The sequence below is a fragment of the Xenopus tropicalis genome, chromosome 1 (genome assembly GCF_000004195.4).
Source record: "Xenopus tropicalis strain Nigerian chromosome 1, UCB_Xtro_10.0, whole genome shotgun sequence".
Classification (NCBI taxonomy): domain Eukaryota; kingdom Metazoa; phylum Chordata; class Amphibia; order Anura; family Pipidae; genus Xenopus; species Xenopus tropicalis.
In genome coordinates this window covers 68,389,412-68,410,409 of record NC_030677.2, presented here as the reverse complement: position 1 = coordinate 68,410,409, position 20,998 = coordinate 68,389,412, and the positions used below count along the sequence as shown (strand labels likewise).

General features: G+C 37.6%; 1 protein-coding gene across 1 annotated transcript in view; it reads left to right on the top strand.

Annotated features, from left to right (window-relative positions):
• The window catches only part of enpep (glutamyl aminopeptidase), a 35,376-nt gene extending 15,387 nt beyond the window's left edge, over positions 1 to 19,989 (top strand). Inside the window, exons 12-20 of the mRNA XM_002934249.3 lie at positions 3,449 to 3,585; positions 7,197 to 7,252; positions 11,326 to 11,476; positions 12,072 to 12,145; positions 14,531 to 14,632; positions 15,570 to 15,740; positions 15,980 to 16,123; positions 17,361 to 17,442; positions 18,014 to 19,989. Of these exons, the coding sequence (XP_002934295.1) occupies positions 3,449 to 3,585; positions 7,197 to 7,252; positions 11,326 to 11,476; positions 12,072 to 12,145; positions 14,531 to 14,632; positions 15,570 to 15,740; positions 15,980 to 16,123; positions 17,361 to 17,442; positions 18,014 to 18,154 (1,058 nt within the window). The 3' untranslated portion in view covers positions 18,155 to 19,989. The remainder of the gene's footprint in view (positions 1 to 3,448; positions 3,586 to 7,196; positions 7,253 to 11,325; positions 11,477 to 12,071; positions 12,146 to 14,530; positions 14,633 to 15,569; positions 15,741 to 15,979; positions 16,124 to 17,360; positions 17,443 to 18,013) is intronic.
• The last annotated feature ends 1,009 nt before the right edge of the window (positions 19,990 to 20,998 follow it).

The following is a 20,998-nucleotide window of genomic DNA, read 5'->3' as shown; positions in this document are numbered from 1 at the left end:
GTTCATCTTCCACCTTAACTTTACTTTACTACATAGTAACATAGTAACATAGTAAGTTGGGTTGAAAAAAGACATACGTCCATCAAGTTCAACCATAATGCCTATACCTAACCTGCCTAACTACAAGTTGATCCAGATTAAGGCAAAAAACCCCATCTGAAACCTCTCTAATTTGCCTCAGAGGGGAAAAAATTCCTTCCTGACTCCAAGATGGCAATCGGACCAGTCCCTGGATCAACTTGTACTAAGAGCTATCTCCCATAACCCTGTATTCCCTCACTTGCTAAGAATCCATCCAGCCCCTTCTTAAAGCTATATAATGTATCAGCCAGTACGACTGATTCGGGGAGGGAATTCCACAACTTCACAGCTCTCACTGTAAAAAATCCTTTCCGAATATTTAAATGGAACCTCCCTTCTTCTAAACGGAGTGGGTGCCCTCGTGTCCGTTGGAAGGACCTACTGGTAAATAAAACATTAGAGAGGTTATTATATGATCCCCTTATATATTTATACATAGTTATCATGTCACCTCTTAAGCGCCTCTTCTCCAGTGTAAACAGACCCAACTTGGCCAGTCTTTCTTCATAACTGAGACTTTCCATACCCTTTACCAGCTTAGTTGCCCTTCTCTGGACCCTCTCTAACTCAATAATGTCCCGTTTGAGCACTGGAGACCAAAACTGAACAGCATATTCTAGATGGGGCCTTACCAGCGCTCTGTAAAGGGGAAGAATAACCCCCTCCTCCCGTGAATCTATACCCCTTTTAATACAGCTCAGAACCTTGTTTGCCCTTGCAGCTGCTGCCTGGCATTGCTTGCTACAGCCAAGTTTATTATCTACAAGGACTCCAAGGTCCTTCTCCATTATGGATTTGCCTAGTGCAGTCCCATTAAGGTTATACGGGGCTTGCATATTTTTACATCCCAGGTGCATGACCTTACATTTATCCACATTAAATCTCATCTGCCACTTAGCTGCCCAGATTGCCAGTTGGTCAAGATCCTGCTGCAGGGATGTCACATCCTGGATAGAATTGACTGGTCTGCAGAGTTTTGTGTCATCTGCAAACACTGATACATTACTCATAATACCCTCCCCTAAGTCATTTATGAACAAATTAAACAAAAGTGGACCCAGTACAGAACCCTGAGGGACCCCACTGAGAACCTTACTCCAAGTAGAGAATGTGCCATTAACAACCACCCTCTGTACCCGATCCTGTAGCCAGTTTTCTATCCATGTGCAAACGACTTCACTAAGACCAATAGACCTTAGCTTAGAAAGCAGTCGTTTGTGGGGAACGGTATCAAATGCTTTGGCAAAATCCAAATAGATTATATCTACTGCATCCCCACTGTCCAGCTTCTTACTTACCTCATCATAAAAAGCAATTAAATTGGTCTGACATGACCTGTCCTTCATAAAGCCATGCTGATTACTGCTCATAATGCCATTCTCCACTACATAATTTTGAATGTGATCCCTTAACAAGCCTTCAAATAACTTGCCGACCACGGATGTCAAACTTACAGGCCTATAATTGCCAGGCTGAGATCTTATTCCCTTTTTAAATATGGGAGTGACATTCGCCTTCTTCCAATCCCTAGGTACCATACCTGATGAGAGCGAGTCTGAGAATATCAGAAACAAGGGCCACTGCAATTCTGCCCCTAGCTCTCTCAGTACCCGAGGGTGTATTCCATCTGGCCCAGGTGCCTTGTTTACATTTATCGTGTGTAACCCTTTAAGCACCATATCCTGTGCCAACCACTGTGGAGTTGGAGCTGAGGCAACAGTGAAGCTATTGGGTGGGACTTGGCCCACTGGCTCCTCTACTGTATACACAGAAGAAAAGAACTGGTTAAGCACATCTGCCTTTTCTGTATCCGCTGTAACCATATTGTTATTATAACTCAATGGGGCCACACCCTCAACCTGCATCTTTTTACTATTAATATACTTAAAAAACTTTTTGGGGTTAGTCTTGGCCTCGGCCGCGATGCGCTCCTCATTTTCTATCTTTGCCTTCCGGATTGCTGTTTTACAACACTTGTTATAGTGTTTATATTCATTAAACGCAGCTACTGTCCCCTCTGACTTATATTTCTTAAAAGCTTTCCTTTTTTTCCCTATTAACTTCTTTACCTCAGAGTTAAGCCACATGGGGTGATTCTTAACACTTCTACTTTTTCTTATTAATGGAATGAATTGAGAACAGTAATGATTTAATATCATTTTAAATGACAACCATTTCTGCTCTGTATTTTTATCAGAAAACATAATGCCCCAATCTATGCCCTGAAGCGCTGCCCTTAAGGAGCTAAAATTTGCCTTCCTAAAATTCAGTGTCTTTGTTGCCCCCGTGTAAATTTGTTTCCTGCACCAAACATCAAATGAAATAACATTATGGTCACTATTACCCAGGGGTTCAACCACTTGCACATTTGCTATACGTTCTGGGTCATTAGAGATCACTAGATCTAGTATAGCATTGTTCCTGGTTGGCTCCTCAACAACCTGTGACATAAAGTTGTCGTGCAGCAAGTTTATAAACTTGTTCCCATTTACTGTCCTGGCAGTACTATTGCCCCAGTCAATATCAGGGTAATTAAAATCCCCCATTATTATCACTTGCCCCAAACTAGCAGCCTTTTCTATTTGCAACAGGAGCTGGGCCTCCTCCTCTTCGCTTACATTAGGGGGTCTATAGCATACCCCTACAATTAGCTTGGTAGATTCTTTACTATCTGTGAGAAGCTCAACCCATAAGGATTCAGCTCCCTCTGTTACCCCCATCACTTCCTCCTTAATATTTGCTTTTAAGTCATGCTTAATGAACAGACACACTCCTCCTCCTTTCCTATTGCCCCTGTCCCTCCGAAACAATGTATACCCCCCAATATTAACTGCCCAGTCATGAGACTCATTCAACCAAGTTTCAGCAACACCAATCACATCATATTTCCGCTCCAACGCCAGTACCTCCAGCTCTCCCATTTTACCAGTCAGACTCCTTGCATTGGTAAACATACATTTAATACTGGTTCCGGCGTGAGAATGACGTGTAAACAACTTATGGGCCTCCCTGCCATTATCAGTATCCCGAAGCAAGTCTCCTCCCCCAATTTTCCTTACTATGCCCACTACCTCATCTATCCTGTCTACCACAGAATTTCCCGCTGCACCCTCCCCCCCCACTCCTAGTTTAAAATCTCCTCCAACCCTCTAGCCATCTTTTCCCCCAAAGCAGCTGCCCCATGAAAGTGTTTCATAGCACTCAGTTAAGAGTTTCCTGAAAAGCCTTGTCCAATCTTTAAAGCAAAATGAACAGTCCCTTGGCAAGCATGAGAAGGGAGCATAATGTGTGTAAATAGATTATGGCCTGTGTGCTGAAGTGGCTTCTGTGCTTATCCTTCTTAAAACGATTTATTTATAATTCACAGGGCTTTCGTTGACTCCATTTAATGATGCTACAGATGGATTTTTGAAAATCAACACCAGGCATCTTGGCTTTTTTAGAGTAAACTATGAACTTTCAACTTGGAATCAACTGAGTGCATTGCTAGAAGCAAACCATGAGGTATGTATCAAGTAAAATATATTAGTGTTCCCAATAAGGTCAAGAAAGCATGGTTTCCTATTATTATATTAGGTACCTCATCTAAGAAGCCACATGATTCTTAATTCCTACATATATGTCTCTAGGTATACATGGGCAAAACCTTAGATTAAAAGTAAAATCACATTCTTCTTCCACAATCAAAATAAATTATCAGTTGGCTATGAAGCCCTCTGTATAAACAAATCCCCCTTCCCCTAGCTGAAGAATGTGTTAGGCTTTGTGATAAGGAGCATTGTATTATACAGGTTCTTAGGGGGCTGCTGATTTAATTGTTCTTTTTAGAACCGAATGTAGAATGTAATAAATGTCATAAATGTAAATAGGAACAGATAACCTTGTATTGAGGCAACCGTTTCCTCTGCTGTAAATAGATTTAGGTGGCAGTCTCTGTATTTATCTATTCTCATCCTGTGTTTCACTGGTTGCTGTTGTGTCTGGAAACGTCCCATTAGAACAATCTTTGTTCCATTTGATCCAGATTGTACAAGATTTTTACTGTTTATATTTCTAACATTGTCTTTTTTTTTAAGGATTTGTTTGGGGGTAAGAAATGTTACCATAACTTCCTGTGAATGTAGAACTAGATATACTTGTTGGTTACCAACAATGCCCTGTTTAAATGGCATATTTATTTAACCTTTTCATACTGAAATGTCTAACAGTGATGCGTTTGTTTTCCAGTGCCAGTACTTTTATTAATTTTAAATGATGCCAATGGTGTGGCTTGGATTAAAAATGCATTTTAATAGCTAAGGAAGTGGCACATTTCAGAACATATAAAACAAAGTCTATTGTTTGTTAGTATACTTTTAATAAATTGCAGTGATTTATGTCTGTATTATTCCAAACACACGAATAAACATGAAATCCCCAGAATTGTTTTAACACCAGAGAATATAGCTATAAAAGAAGAAGCACAAATGGTATAGTATGTAAAAGTAAAATGTATTATCCAGATAAAAAATGCATTCACTTAAAAGGTCAATAATATCAATAAATGAGAGGGTTTTATTAGAATTTATTTATATTATTGTAAATTATGTTTTAGGGTTTTGTACCCACCCAAGGCAACCACAGCCCTTTAGCAGGGAAGATCTGTGCCCCTGAAGATGCTTCTGTAGCTCCCCATCTTCTTTTCTGCTGATTCACTGCAAATGTTCTGTGCTTAGGGGCCGACCCACAATATACTGTATATATAGAATATAAATGTCACAATATACTGTATATATAGAATATAAATGTCACAATATACTGTATATATAGAATATAAATGTCACAATATAAGGCTGATTGTAAATAATGCATAATATTAGAACATGGCAGACATGAAACCAGTGCAGTTAGCATAAGAATGTAATAATCACCCTGTAGCATCAATTTATATGACAGAGGAAACTCATTTTCTGCTCGATAACTTCTGACAACCCTAAAGCTTAGCTTCTCAACAGCTGCCCAGAGCCCACTGTCTAGCATGTGAGTGTCAGAGACTTTACTGCAATAAGTTCAGTATATAAAATATGGCATTTCTAGCCATATTCATTTTTAGAGTTTAGTTCTTTTTTAAATATAATGTACTAATGTCTCATTTAAAACAGGACTGATGGCACCAAGAAAAGATTATTGGAAAGTTCAGGACAAACAAAGAGTAATGGCACCCATGATACATTTGAATTATTAAGCAGGGCTGCAATCAGGGTGTAATCACAAAATTCATACAATGACAAGAGGTGCTGTGCACTCACCCTTTATCAATATAGAACATTAAGACATTGGGTGCATAAAGCTACTAAGATATGCCTCCCCTTTAAACAAAACAGGGATTGTTTGTCCATATATTGCATAATATTCAAGATGGCCAACTACAGCGGTTCTAGAAAGTTTGTGAACCCTTTAAAATATTCTATTTTTATATGAATATGACCTAAAACATCATCTGATTTTCAAACAAGTCCTAAGAGTAGATTAGACGAGAACCTAGTGAAATAAATGAAACAAAATGTATTATATTTGGCCAAAAAAAGATCCAATAACATATCTGCTTGTGGCAAAAGTAAGTGAATTGTACTCTTAATATTTGGTGTGACCCCTTGTGCAGCAATAACTGCAACTAAACATTTGCAGTAACTGTTGATCAGTCCTGCCTATTCTTCCAACAGCTTCAGCTCTTGGATGTTGGTGGGTTTCCTGACATGAACCACACGCTTTAGGTCTTTCCACAACATTTCAATTGAATTAAGGTCAGGACTTTGAATTGGCCATTCAGAACATTCACTTTATTCTTCCTTAACCATTCTTGTGTGTTTAGGATTGTTCTCTTGCTGCATGACCCACTGTCTCTTCAGATTCAGTTCAGGAACAGATGTCTTGACATTTTCCTTTAGAATTCTCTGGTACAGTTCAGAATTCATTGTTCCATCAATGATAGCAAGCCATCCTAGCCCAGATGCAGCAAAACAGGCTGAAACCAGGACACTCTGGCCGCCATGTTTCACATATGGGATAAGGTTCTTATCCTGGAAAGCAGTGTTTTTATTTCTCCAAATGTAACACTCCTCATTTAAGCCAAATATTTCTGTTTTGGCTTCATCTGTCCACAAAACATTCTTCCAGTATCCTTCTGGTTTGTCCATATGATCTTTAGCAAACTGCAAATGGTCAGCAATGTTGCTGGATCTCCGTTCTTTAAATAAAATAGGGTCTCTCACTCACTCCTGATTGTAATTCTATTAACTGATAACACCAGACTCTGATTTCCCTTTCAAATTATATGATAATCCCAAGGATTCACTTACTTTGGACAAACGTAGAAATGTTAATTTTTTTCAATAAATACATGACCGAATATAATCATTTTTGTTTCATTTGTTTCACCAGGTTTTCTTCATATACTTTTAGGACTTTTTTGAAAATGGGATGATGTTTTCGGTCACATTCATATAAAAATATAGAAAATTTTAAAGGGATTATAAACTTTAGAGAATCACTGTACATCAAAGTCATCTCTAAAATAAAGGGCAACAAAAATGCATGGCATTGCCATGCTTTTGGTACCCAGGGACCTTCTACTAACAGTACCCTCCTAAAATTGACATTTGCCACTCCAACAAAAGTCACAGGTGGCCTATCACATCATAAAGACTTGCTACCTGTTGTCTACTCAGTGGCATGGTAATCTGATGAAGTGCATTTACTTACCTAACCAGTTTGATACAATAAAACTTGCTTACAATTTACATCACTGGGGTCATTTATAAAGTTTGCACAGCGCATATTTTTTTCACATATGGTTGTTTTGCAAATGTTTTCCCTTAAACGGTTTCATTTTGCAATGCTGTACCATTTTTTCTTTTTTTTTTGTGAAAAAGCATTTTACATACAAATTAGTATTGAGATACTAATAATCTTATTAAATGCTAAATAAACCTGTGCAAGAATTATTGTAAGGACCTTTATAGATGTCCATCTTATTAAAAGGAATTTTGTACAGACACTTTTTAAATATATTTAAATTTAATGCCTTACTTGTACTGTCACATTCTTCAGTGTGCCATTTTTATTCTGTCTTAAAGACCTTTACTGATGCAGATCGAGCAGGCTTAATTGATGACGCATTTGCATTGGCAAGGTGAGTTTTTCTTATTTGATGCTGCTTTGAAAGTAAATATATACATATACTTAGGGGCACATTTACTTACTCACGAACGGGCCGAATGCATCCGATTGCGTTTTTTTCGTAATGATCGGTATTTGGCGATTTTTCAGAAAATTGTTGTGACTTTTTCGTTGCCATTCCGAATGTTGCGCAAAATCTGGCGATTTTTTCATAGCGTTACTACTTGCGCGAAAAGTCGCGACTTTTTCGTAGCCTTCGCGCCGAGTACGAAATATTCGGATTCATTCAAGCTTCAGTATGGTGACTTTTCTTGGGCCAGGTTGGAGCTGCAGGGTGCCATTGAGTCCTATGGGAGGCTTCCAAAATCATGCTAAGTCTGAAAGTTTCGCCCGCCGCTTACGAGCGCTCAATACGAAAAAGTCGCGACAAGATACGAGCACATCGCAATGGCTACGAAAAACTCGCGTTTTTTCGCGCAAATCGTATTGGTAACGAAAAAGTCGCGACAATTTCCGAAAAGTCGTAAAGGCGCCGAAAAAATCGCAAAAAATACGAAAAAGTCGCAAAATGTTCGTTTTCCAATTGGAATTTTTCCAATTCGGATTTGGATTCGTGGGTTAATAAATGTGCCCCTACGTATATATTAAACCACAAATTGACCACTATATCGTTAGCGCGGGGACCCCCAACTTTTTTTTACTTGTGAGCCACACTCAGATGTAAAAAGTGTTGGTGAGCCACACAAGCTTGAAAAAAGGTCTTTGGGGATGCCAAATAAGGGCTGTGATTGGCTATTTGGTAGCCCTACATGAACTGCTATCCTGCAGGAGGCTTTGCTTGGAGTAAAATTGTGTCTCTGTGCTTCCAAAACTTGCCTCCAAGCCAGAAATGTAAAAAATGGGCACCTTTAAGGTCACTGGGAGCAACATCAAAGTGGGTGGTGAGCAACATGTTGCTCACAAGCCACTGGTTGGGGACCACTGCTTTAGAAGGTAAAGAATAAGTTTACATTTATATAAAGAATTTTGTATTATGGATATGCATTATGCTCACAGAGGCCACCAAAATGTGCTGGTGGCTTTATGTTTGGTTAGGGTTACAAAGTAGTTTCAGGGTAACCCTTTTGAAATAAAAAATAACAAAAGTGGTATAATAGATTTCAAAGAATCTATTTGCTCATTCCATACTATAGACTATATACACATGAAATAAATTTCCTTTTACCAGTAATATATCTACAATGGGGAAGAAGCTACAGAAAGATAGTCAAAGTAGTATCCAAAACCCTAGAAACTTGCAAGAATCAATATTAAGGTGCATGAATCAACCTCTTACAAGCAGATTAGCATGATCTACGTTAATGGCAGTGGCGTAACTACCGCAGGTGCAGTTGGTCCGACTGCTCTTCCCCCACGGGGCCTCTCTGGCACAGGCGGTGAAAGATTAGGATGACAAAAGTTTAAGGTATGCATGCAGGCACATCATTTTTCATTTGCACATATCTAAGTTTTTCCAAATCTGTATTACACCACACTCCTGTGGAAAGAAAGACTGTGTGTTTTATCATCTATACAAGTGAAATAAATCATCTTACAAAAAAAACCAAAAAACATTTTTGCATCAAAACAAACTTTAAATAGGTATACAAAATGTAACCAGTTACAGTTTGCTTTGTAATCACTATTAAATCAATAACATTAAATTGTGAAATATTAATTTTGCATATTCATTTTGCACTTTTTATTACAGTGCCCTGTAAAAATGTTAGTACTGATACTTTTTTTTACACTTTTACAAAAGGCTTCATGACACATGAGAAATGGGTTAACGCATCTGGCAACTGCCACTATTCCTCACAGCAAATATACTTGCTTCCTTCAAAGAGACAGAGATTGTGTATTAAGGGGAGGGTAGCATTTCTGGCTGCCAAAGGCACAGTTTGGATAAGGGCCTTAAAGAGTCATGGATGACAGATTAACCTCACAGTGGTGTGTCAGAAGTTACAAAGTGCAGAGTCTGACATGGAATTTCTTTCTTGCATTTGATAATTCATTAGCGAGACAGACAAGGAAGCAGGCTGCTTGAAAACAGCTTATGTTTACCACCCAATTGTAGGGGATTATCAGGAAAATCATTATGAGTGTGGTATACCAGGCTGGCATCTGAGAGCACTGCCTGGCACTCTCAGCACTTCAGTAAATGAACTATATCCTCCAGACACTTATTAAGTAAAGTCGTTTTTTATGCTGTCAACAGTCAGTAAAGTTATATAACAAATTACACAGACCCCTTAGAATAAATTACCCCTTTTTAAGTTAAATTAAATATTATTTAAAGCCTTAACTGGCAGAAGTAGATATGGCGGAGAGGCAGAATAAGCCTACTCAGTGGACCTTTGTTTATGGGTAGACATAGTTGCAAGGTTTGCTTAGCTTTATCAAATCCCCTGTGATTAACTGTTATTGTACTGAATAGGAGCTCTGTGCTTACACTGTGGCAAATACAACAGTCTGCATCAGCCAACAACTATCAGGGCTTAACACTGATGGAATGTGGACAAATTTGTCATGGGGCAAATACATTTTACATTTTAAATTTTGATGACTGAGCAAGAGCTGTGTCTGATTTGCCACCTCTCAGTTAAAAAAATAATCATTTTTTTTTTTTAAGAATAATTGGTAGCATAGAAGTACAATATTTTCCTCTTCAATACATTTGAGAGGAAACAATGGAGGCAACAGAGACTTGGTGGCAGATTCCACTACAGTATGGAATCAATTACATGTATAGGATCCATTGTCCAGAATCCCGTTATTCAGAAAGTCCCAAATTACGGGAAGACCATCTCCCATAGAGTTCATTTTATTCAAATAATTAACATTTTTAAAAATGATTTCCTTTTTCTTTGTAATAATAAAACAGTACCTTGTACTTGATCCCAACTAGGAAATTAATCTTTATAGGAGGCAAAGCAATTCTAATAGGTATATTTAATTTTTAACTGATTTTTTTTAGTAGACTTAAGGTATGGAGGTGCAAATTACGGAAAGATCCTTTATGTGGAAAACTCCATGTCCCGAGCATTCTGGATAATAGGTCCCATACCTGTATCCAAATGCTTAGGACCTGGAGTTTTCCTGATAAGAGTTTTTCCATCACAATACATTGTCTGCTAATCATCATTTAAACATTAAATAAATCCAACAGGGTTGTTTTGACCCATATGTATTTATGCAGCTTATTTAGGATCAAGTACTAAATACTGTTTTGTTATTACAGTTATTACAGATTGTAATTATTTGCCTAAAATAGACTCTAGGGGGCACATTTACTAATCCACGAATCCGAATCCCGAATGGGAAAAAATCGAATTGGGAACGAAAATTTTGTGACTTTTTCGTCGCCATCGAGTTTTTTCATATTTTGCGCGTTTTTTTCATCGCCGTCACGGCTTTATCGTATTTTGTGCGACTTTTTTGGAAGAACCAATCCGATTTTTTCGCGACGGCGTCCAAAAAGTCGCGGAAAATATACGATAAAGTCATAACAGCGACAAAAAAAAATGCGGGACATACAAAAACTCGCGACAGCAACAAAAAAGTCGCAAAAATACAGATCGTTGCGAAAAAACGCGTTCGGGCGCTTTCGGTCCGTTCGTGGATTAGTAAATCTGCCCCTAGGTGTTACTGCCCTCCTGTAATTCATAGCTTTCTGGATATTAAATTTCAAGATACCATATCTGTGCCAGCTAAAGCAGTCAGTGCTGTATTCTTGGGGAAAGCTGCATATCTTTGCATACCACAATGTAAAACAGTTCTGCAATAATTTGCAGGGTAGACACAGTGTGCAAAGTGCAAAAAAATGGGGATCGAGGTCTTTTTTTACACTTTTCACACTGCATTCTTTAATGTATGTAACCTCTTTTATATTATGGATCAAACAATGAACTCAACCTTTTGGCAACAGCATGGCTGACTGAAGTTATAAAGGTTTATAGGTGCTACATGTTGACACACTAATATAAACAAACACTGGGCTTTCATATTTCTTTATATATATATATGTTCTTTATTTATTATATGTAGGGCAGAGAAGTTGGACTACAACATCTCCCTTGATATAACTAAATACCTTGAGAAGGAAACAAATTATTTGACTTGGACAAGAGCGATCTCATCATTAGCGTACTTAAGTGATATGCTGGAAGATGATAACACCATCTACCCAAAATTTCAGGTTTGGCTGTTTCCATTAACTTTTAAGGGATTATGACATGTGAATAGCCCAGTGAACTCTCCCCTCTTTACCTAGCTTTACACCGGAGTCCTTATGCCTATGCCCTATTGGCTGTCTAACTCAACAATGATTCTGTGGTAAATACTAAACTGTTGTCACATTGGTACAAAATAAGAACAATGTTTTTCTTCAACTACAGATTAGGGTTAAATGTAGGGTAAGAAAAGGTGAAATCCATATTTGTTGTAGAGGGCCAGGTAATACTGTAGCGCTATGCTACACTATTCTGAACTCTATTTGTCCTTTATTATTTCATTCTTGAATGAATGGTGCAGTTCTGATGAACAAAAAAAGCTGATTTTATAAGATGCTGTTTTTTTAATACACATTTTAACAAGAGTTTAGCTTTCCATTATGTGCTTGTTAAAGATGCTGATTTACTTATCTCACCTAATTAAACATTAGTTATTAATTAGTTTAGAGTAAACATCTGCAATATCAGACCCCCCAAAAAATCAAATATCTAGTAGTCGCTGTTCAAAATAGTAATAAGATAAAAATATACTGCAAATCTTATTTTATATCTATATTTTAGGAATATTTAAGAAAGCAAGTCAAGCCTATCACACAAAAGCATGGGTGGGAGGACACTGGCAGTGATATTGACAAGTAAGTGAATGATTTAGAATTGTATGGAATGTAAAGGATAATAAAGATTTTAAATATAAGGTGTAACTATTCAACTCACTAAAAAGTTCTGTGACCATATACAGGAACTCTTATGTGACTGCTGATATTTGATAAATGTAATATTAATATGTATTAAAAATATAAATGTATATATCCTGTAAATGTAAGTCTTGTAAAACTATCCAGACCCTTAATCAACTCTCTCCTTTTACTGAATAACAAATCCTACATTGAAAATGTGTTGCTTGAGATATTTTTTGTGTTTTAAAGCACTGGAGCTGTGAAAAAGTGTGTAAGCCAAAGGGTCTGAATACTTTTGCAAGGCTCTGAATTATTTAAAATATAAAAAGAGTACAATACTCATAATGCAATGTACCTGGGTGCTAGAGCAAAAGAAATCCAAATAGCATAGAAACACAGCTATCAAACGTTTTCTATTTTTAACTACATTTTTGTTATTTTATAAAAGTCTCATGGCACTTTGTTTCTTTTATAGTATGTATTCTGTAAACTGTTAGCGAATACATGTTACATGATGGTAAAGCTATGATATTTTAAAGCTGTGTAGCATCATTTAGACCGTAATATTTTTTCAGCAGGACCCTCTTTAACGTTTGTATCAGTCACTGGCTGCTTTGTTCGTCAATTTGTATTTTCATTGTATACACCCATTTATTGTACAGCTCTGTGGAATATGTTGTCACTTTATAAATATACAATAGTAATAATATTTTATTCCTAAAAATGTAAAAGCTGGAGAAATGTAGTTGTAAATGGAAATGTATTTGTAAAATCTGTGGTAGATGTGAATGTTACTTGGGAACTAAAACCATGTGATCACTTAGGGCAAAGACAAACGGGTGATTAGTTGATGCGATGTTTAAAAACCCAGTTGCCATGATTAGTGATGAGCGAATTTTTTCGGCAGGCATGAATTCACAGCGAATTTCCACATTGTGCCATTGGCGAATTGTTTCATAAAACTTCTGTGAAAATTTGCAGCGGAAAAAACCGTTGCACAGAAATTTTTTTTTGTTGCGCGTCCAATCGGGCACGGTCACATAAAAAAAGGCGCGGACGCGGCAAAAAGGGTGCGGTTGCATAAAAAAAGGGAGCGGTCGCATCAAATCGGGCGCGATCGACAAAAAAAATATATGGCGAAGCAAAACGGGACAGATTCGATCATCACTAGCCATTCAGACTAATACAATATGCAAATGTCTGTAATATGCTGGCATTGTTATAGCACTTTAACGATTAGTCACTGCGTCTAATGGCTACGTTTGTCTTTGCCCCTAAAAGAAGCCAAGAGCTTATTTATAAAGGCAAGTAGTTTACATTACACCAGACTAAAGCAGGGCGTTACGGACCACTAACTTGTTTTAACCTGCAGGAGTCATGGAGACAAATACAGTTGGCAAAGAATTTCTGGTATGATAGTGTAAAATTCCATTTAAAAAAAGTGGCTGCTTTCAGCTCAGCTCCTGCCAGGGTTTTGCTCTCTGCTGCAGGTTCACATAACATCATTACATAGATTTAATCACCAATGGTTTTATAATATACCGTGGTGTTAAATTGGTGATGGCATGCAGTATGGCTATGCCCGAGAATAAAATACATGCAGTGGAATGTAGCGAATTGGTTGAAAAGTCAGTGTAAATGTCTGTGATAAAACCAGAGCTATACAGGTTTAATAGAAATTAGGTACAAACTGTAATAAAGAAATATGACTAATAGTGTACAGTGCTGTATTGAGGTCCAGTGCCACCCTTGGCACTGCGCCTAAGAATGTCCAGTTAAAGGTGATGTCATGTGCTGTTGGAAGAAATTTTTTTAAATTAAATTTATCATATAGGCACCACAGGGCAATTTCCCTAAACATGCCTCCCTAGTCACATGCCTTTATATAAAAACAGCCCTGGTGGTGTAACTGGCTGAGCTGACTCAGCGGTGGGTGGGGAACCTGGAAAGAGAACAGGCCCAGTAAGAACCCACTTCCCTTTTGTTCTCCCTACTCCCATATGTCCCCTTTTTATTCCGGGCCCATGGGTGCTGGCAGCAGTGGAACCTGGATATAGAACAACCCTCACTATAACTCTTTTACCATGTCAGTGATAGTACTGTTTATTGTTCAGGAACAGATTTCCTCAGCACTTCCTTATTTAATAATTAAGAATAGGACAAGATTATACTAGAAAGGGTGACTGATCCCAGGAACACAGAAGAACAAAGCATGCAATGGCATTTAGATGTAAAAAGTCCCCAGTTGAATCTGTAATTAATACATTAACAATCTGATTAACTTTTATAAGTGTGTTTACAGTACCAAAGCTATCTAAACATGTTATGTCATTTTTGCATTAGGCTCCTCCGAGCTTCAGTTCTGGCACTTTCATGCAAAATGGGAGACCCAGACGCCCTAAACGAAGCATCTCGATTATTTAGGGATTGGATTGGTGGCAAAAGGTAAATGACCTTCTATTTCTGCTTTTGTTGTATATGATTTAAGTGATCAGATCAGATAAATGATCAGACTGATTGCTTGCTTGGTCCTGTGTAGTTTAGGGGATCATCTAATACTGTATACAATTTCAAATTGAAAGGTTGGAATATTTAAAAAATAATATGCTAAATGTGTTGATAAAGTTGTTTCATTATTCATAAATATAGTCATTAAATACCTGGAAACTGTTTCAGTGTCAGACTGGCCCACTAGTATACCAGGTTTAGGAAGTTAAGCTGGCCATACACAAATAGATCTGATCTTTTGGCAAATGAGCCAATATTTGGCCAGTCTTTTGAGATGTGAGTGGGGTCCTTGATTCTCATGTATGGCAGCAAATGGTGCACCTGTAAACTTGTCAAAAGTGATGTTTATAGTAGTTGAAGCCAGTTGATGACTATGATTAGAAATTATATATATTTGTCTCTTTAGTTCACTGGGCTTCACCAGCAACACTCACTCAGACATATGGGATGCCTTGCTTTGTGATAAGCTAAATGAAACTAATTTTTACCAAGCTGTTTACAGATTGAAATGTGTTTGTATTAAATCTAACAGCACATGGGTTGGGTATATATATGCTAGCAGAGAAAAGCCAATCCCTTTCATTCCCTGAATGCATGTGAGCTGACATGGGATCAGCCTGTCTATACAATTTTAGGCAAAAAATGCAACAGTATACATAGTATACATAGATTAATACTCTTTATTATTAATGTTTGCCACATTTTCTCCTTGAGATAATTTTACAAACATCTTTAGCAAAATAAGAACGCAAATCAAGTTCCATTCATGTTCATACAGAGCGTATTATTTCAGCTGTGTTCCTGGTTCTCCATTGTAGTCAGCAAATTGTTCAATGTGTATGTGGAATTCTATGTTGTTTTTTATTTGTTTCAGCATTCCAGTGAACCTCAGGCAGCTGGTCTATCGCTATGGAATGCAGCAGTCTGGGAACCAGGAATCATGGAACTATATGTTCCAGCAATACCTTACTACTTCATTAGCTCAAGAGAAGGAAAAACTGCTGCAAGGACTGGCCTCAGCCAACAACATTGAACTTATTGACAGGTTTAGTTACACTTTGTTTCATGCCCCTCTGTCAAAACCCCTATTCCTACTGTTTGATATTGAGAGAAATATTTCTCATGTCTTTAAAACATACACTCAGTGTTATGTAATGGAATCAAATAAGCATTTATACAATGATTTCATTATTTTAAAGAGATGTTAGTGATTTTTTTTTGTAAATATCATGTTTTCCCAAATGAGAGAAATTATTTACCCAAATGTAATGTTTTTTTCCCTAGGTACCTCAAATTAATTTACAACACCAGCCTTATCAAAAGTCAGGATGCCCTAAATGTGATATATTATATATCTGTATATAGCCAATATGGAAAGCAAATGGCTTGGGACTGGGTCCGGATTAACTGGGACTATTTAGTAGACAGGTATGTCTTGGTAGTTTTTAATATGTTGCTTTATTGCTGGAAAGACAGTTTGTGTTTACAGCTCATTCATTTTCTTTGTATTTGCAAGTCAAGTTTTATTATCAAATAGAAACTGACTGCCACAATTCACAACAAAAAAATGTCAATAACTCGAGACACTGGGATATTGCTACATGTGCTATTTACCTTGGCCATGAGTAATAACGACACTTTTCAGTTAAGAGACAATGGCATGCAGTGATTTAAAAATTCTGTCCGATGTTTTTTTTTTCTTTCTTAAAATATTATCTAAATTTCAAATAATGGGCCATTCAATTCAGTGAGAAAAAGGTTTATCACATGAAAACTCATGGATGAGTTGATGCCATATTTTTACGGAATCATAAAAGGGCATAAAGTGTGAAACCCCTCTGTTCACTGACAAACAATGAAATCCCACTGGACATGAGACTTGCAGCACTCAACCTATAGAAAAGACACAGACAATAGTTTCTCATTCAGTAGTATAACTAAAGGGCCACTGGACCCCCCTGCAAAAAAATCTACGGAGGGACCTGGCATGTACTGCAACCCCTACCCGGCCACTCCCTGCCCACCCACTCGTGTCTCCAGCTTCCCAACACTTGCTTTCAGGCAGGAAAGCAGCTGGAAAGGGGATTCTCTACATCTATAGAGGAAGTAGGCCTGTGGCCTGGGGCTCCCCTGCAAATATGGGGTCTGCTTCATCTATAGTTATGCCACAGTTCTCATAGATGTTGAAAGTGCCTCTCTAGAACTTCCACTGCAGGAGGTAAGCGAAACTCTACAAGTGGCCATACACAGGCAAATTTAAAATGCCTATTTGGGCCATTGCAACCAATTTGGCAGCTTATCTGCCCATGTATGGGCCTAGTCAACCGATATCTGATTGAACATCCAGGTTGTATGGCCAGCTTAAAAGTGTCATCATTGAATGTCTATGTGGCTCTTAAAAAGATTTTTAAAATTGCTTTAAAAACAAAAAAATAATAATTTTGAATCTGGGCCCATATAGTATACAGATTGTACAAAAATTTTAAATCAAATAGTTTTAGTTGATGAGGTGCAAAGATTTCTCATGTTCTGTACAACACAATAAAGCATCTTATGGATCTGTATATCTAGTAGTATCCCCTGGCCCACTAACAAAAATCATTTCAAAATGTTTACAAAGCTTTCTGACAATGTACCCTGATGAACTAATATCTATCTCCTCTAGATATAATATAAATGACAGAAACCTTGGTCGTATCGTCACACGAATATCTGGAACATTTAATACAGCTACCCAACTTTGGCAGGTAAGATAAATACATTCTTCTAAATACATTCTTCCAAATACATTCTTCTAATATATTACTAATATACTAATAAATATCACATGAACTACTATATATGAAGCAACCTTTATTCACTGCATTAGGAGACAGAGACTTTTAAAAGCCGCCTTTATGGTTCATTTAAATTCAAGGGAATTGCAAAAGTACTCCAATGGGGACTTTTTGGATAATGGAACTTTATAAAATCCTGGTATGTAATCCCAGTGACTGGTTTACCTGAGCCATAAATTAGTATTAAAAGGTGTAATATAATGCAACCTTTATGTAAATCTATACAGAATATCTAAGGCTAGTGAATATTTCTGCTGCAAAATAAATAGGAGATGGTAAGTTTTTTCTCTTTCTCATCCAGAATTCATATAATGGGTGTGAAATGATCACATTTAAAAGAGGCCAAAACATTGGCAACATCAAGCACGTTTCCATTTTTTATGTTTCATAACTTGCCAGTATTCATGCAGTTCCGAGCAAATGATTTCCCATAGATTTTGTGCTTAAGGTCTGTTTTATTTTATGTGTTCATTTGTTTCAGATGGAAAATTTCTTTGAGAAATACCCAAATGCTGGGGCAGGAGAGATACCAAGAAAACAAGCCCTTGAGACTGTGAGAAATAATATTGAATGGGTGGCAGCAAATAAAGAAGGAATCAAGTCCTGGCTGAACAGTCTCTGAAATGCCAAAGAAGAGGGATGAGAAAACTCCTACTGGCCTATACCAAAGGATTAAAAATGAATTATCTTGTTTTTTAATTGTGTAAATTCTGTATGAGTAGTTAAAGGGATGTTGATATTCACATACCTTAAGTTTAAGAGTTCATACATTAAAGATGATATATTTAATGTGTTGCTTTCAGGCTTAGGGAAGCCACCTTTAGTGCACTTTTTTCCTTTAGGCCCATGCACAAGGGAATTTAGCTCTATGTTCCCTGCAGTGGAGTCCACCTGCGTTCCACTACAGGGAAGCCATTATTTCTTACCGGCCTCAACTTACATGGCGTATGTAAGGACCGAATGCAGGAGAGCTCCACTGCTGGGGAACGTAGGGCAAAAATGCCCAAGTATGAACCTTCAGTTTTTTTTATACAGGACAAAATAGCTTTTTGCAGAGCCACCAAGAGAATTAATGGGGCCTCATTTTACTTAGTCAACAGGGCTTGCCCCCACTGGACTCCCTCACCCCCTCCCCCCCCCCATGGTGGCCTGGCTCTTTGTGCTGGCAGGGTGGAAACCCTCCATCTGTAGAAACACTGCAAATATAATGCCCCTTCTGTGTTTTTCTGCTCAGCTGTAAATACATGTAAATAATGCCAATCTCTTCTATGACAAGGTAATTTATAATTATATATTTGTGTCTTGAAATTTTATTATGTCATTTTTACAGTTGCAATCATATCTGTCCAGCTCTCTATGTGCCGGTACTATAATAGTTTCAAAATATTGAATATGGTGCCTTTGATCCAGGAAGTACAAAAAGCTTCCAAGTTCATTTTAGGTCTATAGAACTTTAAAATCTTACAAATATATTGCACAACGTGTACTTGTTGAGACCTTGTGAGACCTAAGTTGTTTCAAAGGTTGCTTTGCATTACTTTTTTAGATCTTCCAGCAGGAATATCATTATTGAGAAAATTCTGCTTCGCTTGTTCATTTTACTACTTTTCTCCTTACATTTTTAATTTCAGTGATGTTTTTATATAAATTGATGGTCATTAATATATAACATATCCAATGTTAAAAAAACAATTTTCTCAAATATTTTTATTTGCAGAACACACAACTTTCATTTTTTAGTACCAAACTTCATCTGCCATTCAGTTGTTCTGCTCTCTTGTATGCCTGTTCTAGAATGATACATATTCCAGTATTATGTCTGGTAACACAGTACAAAAGTCTAACGTGACCTTTGAAGAATAGTTCAATATTTTTTAGTTATTGGAGTAAACTGAAACTTCTCAATCCTGACCCAACCTGAGTTTGAGAATGGACTTCAAGGCCTGAGCCTGCCCTGCCCCTTAAGAGGAACATTATCCCACCAACAATGATGGGGAGCCCAGCCACACAAATGGCAGTTTCTGTGGGCAGCAGCAGCAGGCACCCATAGCCAAAGCAGGCCCAAATTGGATGTCAATCTACCCAACCCACAGATTTCTGACCAGCCCAAACATCACTACTAAGGACACACATTGTGGTTTGTATTGTCAATTGCTCAAATGCACAGAAAAATGAATTTTAAAAGCAAATAAAGACCTAGCTTTGATAGCAATAATCCATAGGGCTAATGTCTCTCTCCAGCTCAGTTTGTCTCAGATCAGTAAATTACATAATGGACAATTATACTTTTTCTTGTAGTGTGATTCCTCACAGAGAATGACATGATGATAATAAGGACCAGATTTCAGTTTCTATTCTGCAGATTTTGACCAAATTAAATGTTCCTTCTTTAAATGTAAAAACTTACTGAGTATTACTGTTTCTATAAAATAAAAACAGATCTTTACAAATATTTAACAGTGTGTTGGTTGTTTTTTTTGTTCCAACTTAGGATATAGCAATAGCAAGGCATAACCTATATACAATTAGGTGTTATTCCATGCATAAACACTAGGGGGCACATTTACTAAGACACGAATTCTAATCCGAATTGGGAAAATTCCGATTGGAAAACGAACATTTTGCGACTTTTTCGTATTTTTTTTGCGAATTTTCGGCGCCTTTACGACTTTGCGGAAATTGTCGTGACTTTTTCTTTACCAATACGATTTGCGCGAAAAAACGTGAGTTTTTCGTAGCCATTACGATGCGCTCGTATCTTGTCGCGACTTTTTCGTATTGAGCGCTCGTAAGCGGCGGGCGAAACTTTCAGACTTAGCATGATTTTGGAAGCCTCCCATAGGACTCAATGGCACCCTGCAGCTCCAACCTGGCCCAAGAAAAGTCACCATACTGAAGCTTGAATGAATCCGAATCTTTCGTACTCGGCGCGAAAGCTACGAAAAAGTCGCGACAATTATCTGAAAAATCGCAAAATACCGATCATTACGAAAAAAACGCAATCGGACGCATTCGGCCCGTTCGTGAGTAAGTAAATGGGCCCCTTGGTCTTTGTGGGGTAGATAAATTAGATTACAGTGCAGAGATAATTCCTCTGCATCATGGACTCTTGCTAACATAACCAAGGGTGAAGTGGGGGGGGGGGGGGGAGGTGTTTGCTGGTAATCTAATTATCTGCCTCATAAGGACCAAGCATGGAGTAGCTCCAATTTTCATATTTCACTGTTTAGTCCAAAAATCATACGTTTATTTTGGCATTAGAACAATAGGCAAAAAAATATGTTCAGTGTAAGTGCATTACATTGAACGCATGTTGAACAAGAGGGTATTCTGCCCCTTTAACACTTTTATTTGCTATTCAGTTACTGTGTTCATAGCACAACTGCCTCCTAGAGTTCCTTCTGTAAATAAAGCATGCTTACGTCTGAAACTATTTGCCATAATGTCTAATAAATGTACTTGAAAC